Source organism: Melospiza melodia, chromosome 2 (assembly GCF_035770615.1).
Source record: "Melospiza melodia melodia isolate bMelMel2 chromosome 2, bMelMel2.pri, whole genome shotgun sequence".
Lineage (NCBI taxonomy): Eukaryota > Metazoa > Chordata > Aves > Passeriformes > Passerellidae > Melospiza > Melospiza melodia.
In genome coordinates, this window is record NC_086195.1 from 129795449 (window position 1) to 129811700 (window position 16252).

The following is a 16252-nucleotide window of genomic DNA, read 5'->3' on the forward strand; positions in this document are numbered from 1 at the left end:
AATCTTTAAGTGAGCTCAAAGCTGGCTCTGGGACTATGAGGGTGATGAACAGTCATGGTTTGTTGCTTACACTCTTCTGTTGGGTCACATACCATGGCCTTAGAGCAATTATAGGGCTCTTGTTGCTTCAGAGGGAAACCTCATATTTTCTGACCATTATAAAATAATAGACATGGTTTTCCTGGAAGTTAAAGCACTTTATGAAGACTGGTAGAATGTAATTATTCTTGGACAGTTCTGTTAAGTGATCTCTTCTTTGTTTTTCTTTAGGCAGTGAGGGTGGGCTGCCCAGGCTCCTTTGGATGCAGCCCAGGACACAATTGGCTTTCTGGGCTATGAGCACTCCCTGCTGGCTCATGTTCAGTTTTTCATCAACCATCACCCCGAAGTCCTTCTACACAAAGCTGCTCTCAATGAACCCTGGACAGGGACACCATTCACTAGACCAGGTTGCTCCAAGCCCCATCTAACCTGGCTATGAACCATTCCAGGGAGGAGGCAGCCACAGCTGCTCTGAGCAACCTGTGCCAGGGCCTCACCACCCTCACAGGGAAGAATGTTTTCCTTATATCTAATCTAAACCTACTCTCTTTCAATTCAGGCCATTTTTCTTTCTTCTGTGTTAAGAACGCCAATCACTTGTTTTTAAAACTTTAAAAGTTTAATAGTAATAAAATGGTTATAAAAATAGTAATGCAATTAGAGTAATAATAATTTGGACAATTTGAATTAGGACAATATGAGACAACAAATACATAGAGTTATGGATGTCCGGGTACCTTTTTCTGGGCAGCACGAGCCTGAAAAAAGACACACGTTAACAGAGGATTAACCCTTAAAAAGTATAGCCTGTTGCATATTCATACACCTCATAGATGATGCATAAATTCCATTCAAATACAGAATTCTGTCTGGTCAGTGTCAGCTTCTTCCTCCGCATCTTAACAGCGCCTTCGAGGTGGGAAGAAGTTCGTTTCTTCTGATAAGAGGGCAATAAATTCTTTTTCTCTGAAAGATTTAGGTGGCTGCTAAGTCCTGTGGCTGCTATCTCGCTGCGAGCCTTTTACAAAAAAGTATCTTACATAGCATAGTTTCTATTTTAACAATTTTTATAACCTAAAACTATATTTAACACAGTACTTAAGAGAATTAATACAACATTACTTTCTAACACAACACACTTCATTTTAATATTTGCGAAAAGCCAATCATAAAATACATGCATTTTTCACATTCTGTCACTACAAGCTGTGGTAAACAGTCTTGCCTCTCTTTTCTGCAAGTTTTTTTCAGGTGCTGGAAGACCACAACTAGGACACCCCAAAGCTTTCTCTGTTCCAGTCAGAACAACCCCAGTTCTCTCAGCCTTTCCTCCCAGCAGAGCTGCTCCATCCCTCTGATGCCCTCGGTGCCTGCTCTGGGCTGGCTGCAGCAGGTCCCTGTCCTTGCTGTGCTGGGAGCCCAGAGCTGGATGCAGCCCTGCAGGTGGGCTCTCAGCACAGGGGGCAGAGGGGCAGAATCCCCTCCCTGCCCTGCTGCCCACGGGCTCTGGGTGAGCCCAGCACACGGGGGGCTCTGGGCTCCCAATGGCCAGGCCAGGGCCATCTTCTCACCCACCGGGATGAGACCGTCCGACGACCGCTGCGGGTCCCTTCCAAGCCCCAATACACTCTGTGGCTCGGAGTTGTGGCGGCGGCACCGGGCCCAGGAGGCTCCCGCCTCCCGGCGGCCGCGGGCGGCACAGCGGCGGAACGGCGCGGCTGCGGCCGCTGTTGCTGCCGGAGCCCGGGCAGGAGGCACCGGGGCTGCTGCGGGAGCATGGCCGCGCCGTGGGCCGCCCGCGGGCTGCGGGCCGCGAAACGTGAGTGCAGCAGGGAACCGGGAGTGCCGGAGGGAGGCAGGCCGAGCTCGGGCTCGTTCTGCGGCCATGCTTTCAGGGGCTGAGGGGGCCTTTTTAGGCCGCTGGGGAGTTGGCATGTCTGAGGGAAGGGCCTTGGCAGCCAGGGAGTGACATTAACCTTTGCATAGGATCAACAACCCAGGGTAGTTAGGGCTGGAGGGGACTTTTGGAGATCATCCACTCCGCTCCACGAGCAGGTGACACAGGAACGTGTCCAGGTGGATTTGGAATATCCCCAGGGAGATACTCCACACCCTCCCAGGGCAGCTTATTCCAGTGCTCTGCCCCTCTCCATGGAAAGAATTCCTTCCTCGTGTTGCAGTGAAACTTCTTGTGTTCTAGTTTATGGCCATTGTTTGTCGTCTTATTGCTGGTCACCACTGAAAGGAATCTGGCACCAAATTCTTGGCACCCACCTTTGAGATATTTATGTGCATTAATGAGATTCCCTTTCAGTCTTCTCCTCTCCAAAGCAAACAGGCCCAGATCCTGCAGTCCCTCCTCACAAGAGAGAATCCTGAGACCCCCTCATCATCTTTTTGACCCCTTTTGTTGCCTCAGAGTTTCCTGTTGTGATTTTGGGCGGGCAGTGCAGGGTCCCAGCATGCTGGAGCTGCAAAAGTGCTACCTTGTACATGTTGAGACAGACAGGTGGGTGATCAGTAGTGTTGTAGAAACCAAAACCTTATAAAGAGGCTTTGAAGACTCAGAATGGGTTACAGAATGGTTGAGATTGGAATGGACTACAGTGGGTCGTCTGGTCCAACCTCTCTGCTCAAGCAGGATCATCCCAGAGTACATGGTACAGGATTGCATCCAGGTGGTTCTGAAATATCTCCAGTTAGGGAGACTCCTCTCTGGGCAGTCTGTTCCAGTGCTTGATCTGGACAGGAAAGTTCTTAATGTTCATGTGGAACTTCTGTGCATCTCTTTCTTCCTGTGGCCTCTTGCCCCATTGCTGGGCACCACTGAGCAGAGCCTGGTCCCTGCTCTGACCCCTCCCTGCAGACACTGATGAGGTTCCCTCTCACTCATCCCTTCTCAAGGCTGAACAGCCCCAGTTCCCTCAGGCTTTCCTCATTACAGGGATGCTCTGCTGGACTCCCACTCTGCTTGCTGTGGGATTATTGCTTACTCAGTGTCTCTCCTGTGCCCAGGGTACATCTCCACACCGGCCGTCTCTCGGCTGACACCCGATGAGGTGGTTCGGATGCGAAATGAGCTCTTCACCAAAGAGAAGGACAGACAATTGTCCCTTCACCCACGGATTGAGAAGATTGAAGTGAAATACACGGGGAAGCCACACCCTGGCACTGTGTTTGTCATGAACAAGGCTCTCTCCACACCCTACAACTGTGCCATGCGTAAGTGGATGCACTTCTGAATTAGCCCCTCGTGGTGAACGTAGTGCTGCTAGTTGAAATAGAAACAGTTAATTTTTGGAGGTTTATTTCACAGTTCATCCTTCCAGGTCATTTCCAAATATGAAACTTGCAGTTGTTAGAAATGCAGCAGTCTGAACTGCTGATCCTGAAAAATATGGTTAATAACTAACTAATACTTTAGGGTTTTAAAATTTTTTTTAGATTTAAGTGAATGGCATTGCAAGAACTCTGTTCTGGCTTTTGTGGATGGTGAAGTCTGGGACATGTACAGACCCCTGACCAAATCATGTGAAATTCAGTTCCTTACCTTCAAAGATGAAGATCCAGAGGAAGTAAACAAGGTAAATTATTATTTTGTTCCATTGTAGGTGACCCTGGTTCTCTGTACCTTGTCTCATTGCAGGTGGCCCTAATTATGACCCCATGATTCTGTGTGCACCTTTCAGTTCCATGCTTGTCTGCTTTCTTGAACTTTGTTGTCATTAAAGTTCAGACATTTTTAATGTCTTTTTAATGGTGGGTGCACCATGGTTATCATTGGCTGGACTAGTGTGTGGGCTAGGTGAATTGTTGGCTTTCCTTTCAACTCTTGTATTATTCAGGGATTTCAGATTTAAATGTCTCCAGGGTTACGTCTGGCTTGCATTCTAATTGCAGGTTTTTTTAAAAAATTAGATTCTGTTTGGAGAATCATCTCTGAACAGAAGTTTAAATGCTAAAGAAAGTAATCATAGAATCATGGAAAAGCTTGGGTTGGAAGGGACATTAGAAGCTCATCCAGTTCCACTCCCTGCTATGGGCAGGGATGCCTTCCACTAGACCAGGTCGCTCATAGCCCTGTCCAACCTGGCCTTGAACACTTCAGGGGTGGAATGCTTGGGTTGGCAGCTAGATTTGTGCATCATCCAGTTAAGTTTTGGGTGATTTTTTTTTTGAATAATTAGCTTCTAGGCATTAAACTCCTGTTCTGAAATTCTCTTTGCAGGCATATTGGCGTTCCTGTGCCATGATCATGGGCTGTGTGCTAAAGAGAGCATTCAAGGATGAATACTCAGTCAACCTAGTTAAAGCTCCAGAAGTGCCAGGTGATAAAAGTGTTTTATATTGATTGTCTTATGCTGCTTCTCAAGTGAGTGTTTAAGAACCAAACTTAAAAAAAAATTATTTCCAATGATTGATGGTACTTAGCATTGATATGTGTATTACACGCTGTTGTAGTTGCCTTTAATTTATAATAACAACACTGGAAACAATGTTGTTATCAATGTTCAGAAAATAGGTCTGTGTGGCCACTGTGTTTCCACTTAGGATTTCGTAGCTGATATTAGTAACTGAACCTCTGTATTGTGAAGTGACTTGAGCAAAGTTTCTAGATGTGATGAGACATCAAATGAGACAAATTCTGTGGAATTTGCTCTAATAACTGCATAACCTTGTGCATCACTTGAGTTTCTAAAAATGACAATGTCTACACCAAATTGGAAGATTACTGAGGTACAAACAAGCTTAGTAACAACTTCTGCTCATCCATGACCTGATTTAAGATTTAGAAAAGTGAGAAAATGCACAATAGAAGTGGTTGTTTCAATAACAAAACTTGCATAATAATGTATTTAATATATGAGAAGGTTGGTTGCTGGTCATGTAGGGTGCTATAACTGCTTCTCTTTTTAGCAATTTTAGCATTTTTTGTGATTGGTAAGCACAGGTAAATATTTCAATTCTACCAGAATTTGGAATAATCTTGGATATACTCAGCTATATCATTATACTGCATGTATAGAAATAGTGTGATCTTACTGGTTTTATAGATGTGATTTCTAAAAAGCCATAACTCAATATACACAAAAGAGTGTTCTGACAACTGTTAGATAAATTTGTGTTGCCTGTACCAGAAATTTGTGCATTGCTTGTGTAATGGATAAACATCTCTAATATTGTCTGATTTCTCTATGCAAAAAATTCTTCTTTATAATTTAATAGCTCGCAATTATTGTGTGAGGCATACAATGGAAAAATGGTGAAGTATTTTTAAAGTGAGTAGTTTTGGTTTTTTTTCTGCAGTGTTAGATGCAGTTTTGTGAAGCAGTTTATTTTTTCCTGTTTTTATTTGGATTCTGTTATACTGACGTTGCATTAAAATTCCTTTCAAATTACTTTCTCATTCAGTGAAATGAAACTAAAACAACACAAGTTAATCTGTCATTTTATAGTATAATCACAGATAAAAACTTTTGTGATGAATTTCCAGAAGTAATTCTGTTTTTCTTCTAATTTATTTTGTTGTAAGAAAATGGTATGATTGTAAAATGCAGACTTTGTTACAAACATGAATATTTTTGTCTTTGGATTGGAATTGCAGTGATCTCTGGAGCCTTCTGTTATGATGTGGTTTTGGACAATAAACTGAATGACTGGAAACCAACAAACGTAAGCACTTTTCAGGCATAAACCCAAAAAGTTCCAGAGCTTATGTCCTTGTCCAGTTGTTGTTTTTTGATAAGGGAGAAGTGGCAGAGCTTTTTTTCCCTTTTTGTTAGTGCACATTTGGAGTAGTCTTTGGGAGCTGATCTCTGCATTTACCACACACTGGTGCTATGGCAGAGTGCTCTCAATTTCCTTTCAGACAAAAATAAACTTTATGCTGTCTTCCACACGATTTCAGGCTTTAGGTCTGTGGAGCTAGAGAAAATTCTAGTCTGAAGTACAAGTTCAGAAACAGTTGATGGGGCCATTGGGACCTCAGTGCCATATTTGTTACTGTACTGATCTGTTCCTGCTCAGCTGCTCTTGCCTGGTAATGTAAATGCAGCCACAGTCTTTGTGTGAGTAGAGTTTCTGAAAATAAAAGTGTGTATAAGGCATATTTTCTGGTGGTTTACAGCAGAATCAGCTTGCTGTTGAATAAAATCTGTGAGCACATTCAGCTGCAGCTTTCCTTAATAGCTTGGTTATGTTTTATGCTCTGCAGTAAATCTAATAATCTGAATGCTCTAAATCTCAGAACCATTTGTGATCACAAATGTTTTACCCATCTGGGGCCCATTCTTGTTCTTGTGCCCAAAAACCAGCTGAGGGGTGTATGGCTAGCAAAGCAATATTGGTACAATGCAGAATTTTTGTTCAATATGATCTTGTGGCTGAAGTAATTTAGTTAGAAATATTTTCTACATGACATTTTAAATGTAATTCCACCTCATAACAATTTCTTATTTATGACTAAATCTGAATTACACAGAACTACAGATTCTGGTCCAATGTGACAAATTTTTATTTAATAAATATTCAGTACATTTTTTTCACTTTGATCTATCATAATAGAGCTTATTTATAAGTGAAGACTGTACTCTGGGAAACAAGAGTTATAGATGAGTATTCAGCAGTAGCAAGACTGTGTGTGTAGTACCATGTAGGGAAAACCTACTATCAAAACTACCTACTGCCTACATGGGCAGTTTAATTAATATATATTGTTTTTGATGGAAAAATGCCTATTTCTCATTGAAATGATTGGACATTGAGTCTGTGCATTAAAACAGTGATGATCTGTAATGCTATTATGATAATAATAAGCTACTCCTACAGTAAAATTGCTGTATTTAGGTTTCATAGTAAATGATCTTTGTTGCTTCGACTGATATTTAGTGTTTGCTGTGCTTTATCTGTTTACTACAGCTGTGAAAAGGTGGTTACAGTTTTTCTGTTCTTTTATTAGGACAACTTCTGTTCTTTTACAAGGGATGCCAAAAAACTAATCTATCAAGACCTGCCCTTTGAAACTCTGCATGTTGAAGCAAAAGTAGCACGTGAAATGTTTCAGCACAATAAGTGAGTGTCTGAATTTGCCTTTCTTTCGAAGAGGCAATTAGAAACCAAGACAAATCTCTGCTTGATTTTATAAATCTAAAATAAGATGTGACAGGTGAAGAAAGAAGTTACTTCTCCCACTGCTCTGAATGAGCCTGCCTCCATTCTCTTCCCACCAACTTACTCACACCAATTTACTTAGTTCTTGTTGTTGTCTTCAGAGGCCAGCACCAGGCACCTTCACTGGACGTAGTTTTGTGACAAAAGACTGAGACTTCTTTTGTTCACTAGTGAGCTTTAAGATTCCACTACTATTAAATTGAAACTCTGGTGCTTAGCCTTGACATGGTAGCCTTTTCTGCAAGGCTTCCATATTTAAAGAAATGTATATTTTTCATGTCCTGTTATCTTCAAATGAAGATTTCATGAAATGCAGTTTTTGAATTGTGCAGGGGAAAATGGGTAAAATACTTGGGTATTTTACCCAATAAAATGGGTAAAAATGGGTCTGTGCTATAAAAAAAGGTTTGTTCAAAACCTCCCATCTTCTTTGCTGAAAAAAATACCTCAGCTTTTTGGTCGTTGGAGACATGTAGGGGAAAATAAGAAATAATTTATCATTTTGTGAACCAAACTTAAACTACAATGAAGCTAAAGTTGCAAAACAGCAATTTTTTTAGCTTAATGCTGAAGGTTATTTTAATGTGACATATGAATCATCATCTCCATTTTGTTGGCTGCACTGACAGCAGGTGGGAGCTGACTTTTGGTGGTCTCTTTAGATTTTGTGTATAGAAAGCCCAGAGAACACTTCCCTGTATTGCAGGCAACCAGCTTTTAAGGGCTGCACATTGCATTAAGTCAGTTTAAGTGGTGTCATGGTGTTTCCTTACAGGTGACCTGAAATCTCTTATTTGTAGTAGTAGGTCCATTGTATCTTCCTGAATAAAACTGCTGTGGGAGCATGGCCCTCCTATAAAATATGCACAGAATAGACTGGAATAGATGTTTCAATAGGAAGGGACTTAAAACAACCCCCTGGTTCAGCTGCCTGACTCAGGTGGGGCTGACAAGTTACAGCAAGTTATTAAAGGCATTGCCCAGATGCTCCTTAATCAGTGACAGGCTTGGGGCATTGACCACCTCTCCAAGAAGCCTGTTCAGTGTTTGAACACTTATCTCCTAAGGAAATGCTTCCTAGTGTCCAGTTTGAACCACCTCCCAGCATTAAACCAGTCCCAAACATCCTGTCTCAGGATCCCATGTTGGCAGTGCCTGATGATTGCACTATTTTTGGGTGCCTTTCAGTAGTGCTGAGTAAAATCTCTGTAATTTTTCCATGAACTGAGGTTAACTAACAGGTCTGTTAATGAAAGCATGTCAATATGTGTTCTCATTAGGAATTTAAACCAGTCTCAAAGCTCACATAAATACAAGCATGATTTTTAGGAATTTTAAATGAATTAAACTAGTTTCTGAAGTGCTCTTATAAGAGCAAAGTGTTAAAAGTGAGGTTTTTAAAAATAATTTTTATTTTCTTGTCCAGATACAAAATGGAGATGATAGAAAGAAAAGCTGCTCAGAATATGGAAGGAATTGTACCATTGCATAGGTAAGCAAAACTGAACTCCCATTCTGTAATGATTCGCTGGAACATTTGAGTATATTGCAGGTACTCTCTGCAAGTGAGAAGAGCAAGTTACTTGGGATGGTTTTAAATTTAAAGATCACTTGTATTCATTACTGTCTGTGGTCTGTCTTAAGTTGGTGTGGTTTGTTTGCTTGGTTTTTTTAATGTAACCATTATTTTGTGATACTTTGTGATACTACGTTTCTATTTCTTGTTATGTTAAGGGTGGCAAGTGCCAGAGAAGTCTTACTGTTTTCTGTGCTTATACTTGAAAACTAAATAAATCTCTAGAGCTTGAGATGCTGAATAAAATACAAACCAAATACTGGTTTGAAAACAAGAGTTAGCATTGCATAATGGATTTTTCTTTCAAAGTTGTCAAGATCTTCCTAACTTGCAATCTACTTCTTTATAGTGGTGGAGATGAGAATAGAGCAGCATCATGGGGATACAGTGTAAGGTACAGAGTTCTTAGTCTGGAGGCAGGTTAATTGCTTGCATCTCAGGCCATTCTCTGTCTTAGGCTATTGTAGGATATTCAGTTGTGTAGATGTGTAAAGAGTTCCTAATTTGTTTTTGTTCTTATCTTAAGGAGCATCATCTATCTAAAGGAACAGATGTCTTTGCAGTGGTGGTTCTTGAAATTTTAGAACAATGTTGTGTCATTCTTTCCTTCCTCCCACTCTGATTTGCTCAATAAAGGGGAAAATGGGCTTACCTATTGCTTTCTGAGAGAGGTTCATTCTCAATATTTCTTTGCTGTACTATGCTGTCTCTCTTTTCTTAATTGATTTGCAGTTTTCCAAGAACTGTGGTGATCTTGGAGAACAAATCTTTTTCTGGTGAATGAGTTATCCCAGTTTTAGAGCCAACATGGCATCAAAGACTTTTTAAACCTAACATCCTTTCCCAGACTTGAGGTTTAAATTTTCTAAGTTCATTTAAGGAAATTGTGTGACTTGTACTTTTGGTTTAGGAAACTTCAAAATGCTGAGCTGGAGATTTGTTTAGATTTGGTTTGGGATTTTGTATGGATTTTCTTTCTGTTGATAGGAGTTTGCTAATCAAAATAAAACCTAATCTCCTTGTATTTTGCTCCAAATATATTTGGTGTATAAACTGGGGTTTTTTTGTCCCCCCAGGTTTGGTGACTTTGTAGATGTCAGTGAAGGTCCTCATATTCCAAGGACAAGTTTCTGTTTCCAGTATGAGATAACAGCAGCCCATAATCTTCAGACTGACCAGTCTGAATTGATAAGGAGATTCCAGGGTGTGTCTGTGCCAATCCATTTGAAGGTAAGTGATCCATTTTGCACAGGTTTCCTTTCTTTAAATTAGAGCATTTTACCTGTGTTTCCATTTTTGTTAGGTACTGTGTTGGTAGCTAAAGGGAATTCATAGTTGAGAGCCATAGAAAGGGAGGGCCCCTGATGGTTACTGTGTTGGATATTTGGGGTTCATTTTCCTGAAGCAGTTGTGGATGTGCAGTCAGAACTAGAAAAGTTTGCATGAGAGGGCCCGTGATGTTATTTTTCAGTATGGAAGGTGTTGTTTCAGTTTTATAATTCCTGCATGGATATTTCATTCTGCTTACCTAAGTTGTGCATGCCAGTCTTCTGACATCTAGGCCACTGACAGTGCTTAAAAGAGCAGAAGAATTTCATGACACCAAAGTAAAAAGTAGCAACAACAAAAAATGTCCAAGTTCTAATGATCTTTAAAATAAAGAACTGAAGATGGAGGCAGGAGTCTTTATTCCCATTTGTGTTGACTAAGGTGATTTTGACCTTGTTATCTAGCACATGTACTATTGTCTTAGTTGGAGAAGGTTTTCAAGAGTTCCTCAGCTGATCTCTGTGTTCCCTTCCTAAGCATAATTCCCTTTTTTGGCAGTTAATTCCTCAAGGATTCCACACAGTGGATGAATCATAGAACCATAAAATGGTTTGGGTTAGAAGGGATCTTAAGGTTCATACAGTTCCAATTCCCCTTCCATGGCCTGGGTTGCTCAGAGCTCCATTCAACCTGGCCATGAACACTTCAGGGATGGGGCATGGGATGGGCAGACATTTATTCAAGTCTCCCACATGGATATGGGAAAATTGGACACCAAAATTTTAAGTTGTTAGAACATTTGAACTGGGCATTATTATGCTTTTGTGGTGTCATTTCTGTACCTTTGTCAAATCTATTCTATGATTAGATTATTTTTTATCTCTGCTAACATCATTTAATGGCATTTCACACAGGCTCACCACACTGTGTGGCACAAGCTGCTGGAAAGATCAAAGAGGCTGGTAAGTGTCACTAGAGGTGAAGTACAGGTTACCAAATACAAAGGTATGCTCTGATAGAGGACACTTTGAATGATTAGAGGTAGGTAGTATACTCAAGAACAGATCTTTGGGAATGGAAATATTCACAGGGGAATAGAAATCAGAAATCTAACTGCTTGTTTATTAGAGAATGTGGTAGCACTGTTTCTGAGGTCTGTTATTAAAAAGCATTGTGCCATTTAAAAAACATATACTATTTGATATGATTTGTCCAATTAAAAATACCTGAAGGTAAATATAAAGATATTATAACCCACCAATATATATGACCAAATAACCACTATCAAGACATATTTAAACATAGGAAGTCTTTGTAAGAATTAAAGAGCAGCTGTTGTAGAGCCTTTCAATCGATAATTTTACTTACTTGTTTGGCAAGAGACAGATAAAAAAGTACTTCATGTTTTCTGAAACTTGTTAGCCTTGGATATATTCTGAGCCTGCCCCATGGCATCTTCCCTGCACTTAGTTTGAATATTCTTGTTCTTCAGGTCGTTTAATTTTGGAGATAATAGTCTTTGTAGATTGTCCTTTCTTGTTACAATGACAGTATGAGGGGAGGATTTTCAGGAGAAAATCCTGGAGAGTGAAATAATTTTTAAAATTGTAACAAAATTGATATCTTTCTGCAGGTCACTGAAGAAGAATATTTGGAAACAGCAGAACAATGTCTTGAGGCAAAAGATGGAACTGAAGAAGGAAAACATGTATCAGTTTAAATTAGGTTGAACCTCTAAATGTACATAATAAACTGTGTATTTTTACATGACTTGTTTTGTACCTCTTACAAAAATATCTTGGGTAATTAATTTGAATTCTGTGACATAAATCATAGATAAGTATAGACACCGGTATACACAAAATGTTTCAGTCCTCTTTAAAGGTTTCCTTAAAGAAAAAAAGGACGGGTGGAGGGAAGTTAATTTTTTATCTGCAGTAACTTGCAAGTTGCCCCTGTCCTTACCTTGACAACAGTAATTGCATGTGTCCATCCATATGTTGTTGCCTACTGCAACTGAAAGTTGAGACAAATAGTATCTTAAAAAGATACCCTTAAAATTATGTAAAGGTATAATTGCCATTGCTTTGCCAATACAAAAATAGTAGAATGTAGAAGCCAGAAAGTTCTTGGAGTTTAATGATTTCTTTCTGCTGCACAAGTGCTGTTAAAGATAATTTTCCAGAATCATGCCAAGAATTTAGTTCATTACTTGGATCTCCAGTGTACTAAGATTTATTATGCATTTTCTTCATTTGATATCTAAACATGGTAACTTCAGTTAAATTTTGCAAGGGGGTTTTGTTAGATGATGTTTTCTGATGTTTTGTATTTTCATCCCTAACTAATTAGAACTGTTCTCATTATACCAGCGGAAATTTTTATTACTTTTTGAAGTGCAAATATTTTCTCTGAATTTCATACCAATTATTATTTTTGCCATTAACTGCATCACTTGGTTCCTAATCATTTGACACCACAGTTTTGTGAGAGCAGGGTTCAGTAAAATACATTTAGGTATAGCCCATGTCCTCTCAGGATACTTGGAAAATGGATGGGGTTTTTTTCCTCTTTCTTAATGTTGCAGAGGACTGTTTATAATGGTATCAGATGCTTATTTTTTTAAAAATAAGATTGTTGATTTGCACTTTACCTTCAATGCACACACATGCATTTACACATTCTGTATATTTTCATTAAATTGAACTTGCTGGAGCGTACTTTGGCTTTGAACCTGTTGTTCTGGTGCTGCTGAAGAAGCAGGCGTTGTTTTTGTCTTAAGAAACACAAAAATTTGCTGTTTTGTTGAGAGTTTTTTTTTTGGGTTTTGTTGTGGTTTTCTTTTAGTTTTGCTTGGTTGGTTGATTGGTTTTTGTTTGTTGTTTAATGTAGTACTTGCCATCTTTGATTAACTCAAGACTTGGTGAAGTTTTGCTATCTGGATTCTGGATGTTTTTTTCACCCAAGATTGGTGAAATTTTGCCATCTGAATTTTGGGATCCAATCTATGTGGTCTATTTTGAATATTAAGCTTCTATTACAACCCAGAAAGACTCCTGATGTCTGCTTGCCATTTTGGGTATCCAGAATTCCTCCTGGATTCCACCAGCTGCAGAGGAAGGTGAGATGGCTGTTATCACTTAGGAATATACATTTTTTAACCGTGGCTGGAATTTCAGAGTTTTTCTGGCATGTTCTTTTTTGGGGGAGAGAGGCGGGTTTTTTTTGTTTGTTTGTTTGTTATGTTTGGGGTTTGAATTTTTCGGTTGGAGCAGCAGGAAAGTCACCCTACAGGTGAATCCCCACAAAAGAGACTTTTGCAAGTATGCAACTACAATACTGAAAATGCTGTTGATGTCTGTAGCAGATCCTTCCCTGGAGATTGTGCATAAAATGGTGGAAGCTCAAACTTCTATAGAACTCTGGGCTGTCTCACACCTTGACTTCCATGGGGTCCAGAAGGCAGCTCTTCTTTAGGGAGAGATTATGCTGGAGGATGCCTTTGAAAAGCACCAGGATCCTCACAGAGCACAGCAACAGTTAAGAGAATTGGGCAGTAGTGTTCGTTTCTTTCTCACCATAGCAGATTTTGAAACAGGAATGTGGATTGAAGTCTGTTCTGCCAGTATGGGATTCAGAGCCACATGTGCAGAGAAGAACATCTGTAGCCATGATATTTTCTGAAAAATCATTTCCTTAGGATTTTTCCTCCTGAGAAGATGAGAGGCCTCAGGAACAAAATGTAAACAATGATTATCTGCTGCTGTGGAATGCAACAGGTGGATCTGTGATTGGTCTCATCTGCTTGTTTCTAATTAATGGCCAATCACAGTCAGCTGGCTCGGACTCTGTCCAAGACACAAGCTTTTGTTATCATTCCTTCTTTTTCTATTCTTAGCTCGCCTTCTGATGAAATTTTTCTTCTATTATTTTAGTATAGTTTTAATATAAATAATAAAATAATAAATCAGCCTTCTGAAACATGGAGTCGGATCCTTGAGTCTTTCCTCATCCTTGGACCCCTGTGAACAGGGTCACAAACATCTGTGGTTTTTGGGGGAGATGGCTCATGCAGTGATTTGAGTACTCCCTGCCTGATCTGTGTTAAGTGATGGCACTGCTAGAAAAGTCCTGAACATTTCTGAAACTAGGGTGAGAACAAATGGAAGCAGTGCTCAGTTCCCCCAGCAGCCACAGAGCAGCAGGGAGATACAACCCTGAGCTCAAGGCCATTTGTTTTACCAGTGCCTGTTGGTGCATAAAATGCTGGAATTGTCTGCTGAGAAGGCTCAGCAGCAGCTGAGCCAGAGTGATGCTTCCTTTCTCATTTTGACTCAGGTTTTCTGAACTTCAGCTGAACTGCAGAGTGGTTCCAGCTTGGCTGGATGTTTGGGGCTGTGCTCAGACACACACCTGCAAATATCACTGTATGCCAAACTTAAAAATATGGGGCTATATAAAATACCAAAATGGATATGGCAAAGCTCTGACTGAGTGTGGATTCTGGATGTTTGTGCACTGTCCTGCCCTCCCTGGGGCATGGCCCAGTCTTCTCCATTGGAAATAGTCAGAAGGCACCATCATTGATCAGTTCAAAAAGAGACAAGGAAGTAGATGTTATTTTCTATACTGAATGCTATAGAAAACTGCAGAGATTAGGGATGGATAGATGGACAAATGAGACTGCAGAATTTAGCCAAGTGCCCTTCTTGGCTATTTTTTTTTATTAAATTTCTGTGTGTAAAGAGGCAATTTTTACTCAGCTAAAGAACTGCAGAGCCAGCTAAAAGTAAGGAAGTGTCTAGGAGGACACAATGCTGCAAAGTGGAGAAAGGGGAGGGCAGGGTCACTTAGGCAAACATATATGAACAGAAGCTGATACTGGCCAGATTCTGATAAGGAATAAATAAGAATTTTTTATGGTGAAAGTGGTGCAACACTGGAACCTGTTGTTCAAAGAACTTGTGAGTACCTCAGCCTTGAAAATGTTTGAGGTCAGATTGGATGGAGCTTGGTGCATCCTGACCTAGTGGAAAGTGTCCCTGCCTGCGGCAGAGGGGTGGAACAGGATGATCTTTAAGGTCTCTTTGAACCCAACCCATTCCAGGATTCTATAGTGACAGGGGAAAAGACCTGAAGCCTTCTTCCTTGTTTCACATCTCAGCAGTAGTTTCATGTCTTCTCACATTCAAGCTGTTCCTCCTTCTGCATCTTGTTTGAAAGAGTTGAAACTTTTAATTTTTCCCTTTTCTTTACTGGTTTTGTTCAAAAAAAGAAAACCCTATATTAAGGTTGAAGCTACACGGTGTCTTGATCCTAAGAGGTGACAGTAGGAAAGTTGAGCAGTATCAGCTGACACAGGTAACCAACTGAGAAATTTTTTTCCAAAGAAATATTCTGTATTTCATGTTATCATGGATTTTGGAGATAGAAAAGGCAATTGGGATTTGGTATGACTTATTTCATAAGAGAAGGAATTAAATGCTAAGAAAGAGTTGGGTTTTTTTCCTTACCAGGCAGTAAAGGTCTTCCCTGGGAAATTGAACACATGCAAGTGATGAAAACAATCATCAGTAGACATCAAGTCCTTTCATGAAAGCAGGCAGAACAAGTTTCCCTTCCAATTTTAACTTCTGTCAAGGTGTAATCTTCTACTGCTTTTTGGTAACTTATCTAGCACTATTCCACTCAGCACAGTACTTTGTTATGTTTGAAGCCTGTGAACTTGCTACATTTATTTTATTAATTTTTACAGACACAGGAACTTGGCAGCATAAAGGTGTTTGATGGCAAGAGGTGACAGTGGGTATTTCTTGAAGAACACCAACCATCTGAAAATGGTAATGCTATCATGCTGTGGTTTTTCACAAGACTTAACCCCAGTCATGGACAGCATTAACATTTTTTCAGAGTGAAAAAAACCCTATTATTTTAGTATCTGCTAATGTAATATCCACGACCTAATTATGTCATCTTTTCTGGGGAACCAGCTATGCAGAAAGAATACACATAATTGGTCTAGCATTTGACCATATTTATAATAGCTATCTATTTCTTAAGTTTGCAAGTTACTCACATTTTTAAGAGAGAAAATGTGAGGGAGCAAATACTTGATTTTTATGGCATGACTATGAATCAGGATGGTGAGGGGAAAGATCTGTTTTCTTCCTTAGGACACCTTCTGTTGACATGGGT

General features: G+C 40.0%; 1 protein-coding gene across 1 annotated transcript; it reads left to right on the forward strand.

The window, feature by feature from the left end:
• Positions 1–1783: 1783 nt before the first annotated feature.
• Positions 1784–11827, forward strand: MRPL39 (mitochondrial ribosomal protein L39). Its single transcript, XM_063150024.1, has 10 exons — positions 1784–1861; positions 3058–3264; positions 3487–3626; positions 4271–4370; positions 5648–5715; positions 7001–7113; positions 8639–8704; positions 9865–10018; positions 10972–11019; positions 11691–11827. Exons 1-10 carry the CDS (start codon positions 1819–1821, stop codon positions 11775–11777), a joined length of 1026 nt encoding a protein of 341 aa, XP_063006094.1. The 5' UTR covers positions 1784–1818; the 3' UTR covers positions 11778–11827.
• The last annotated feature ends 4425 nt before the right edge of the window (positions 11828–16252 follow it).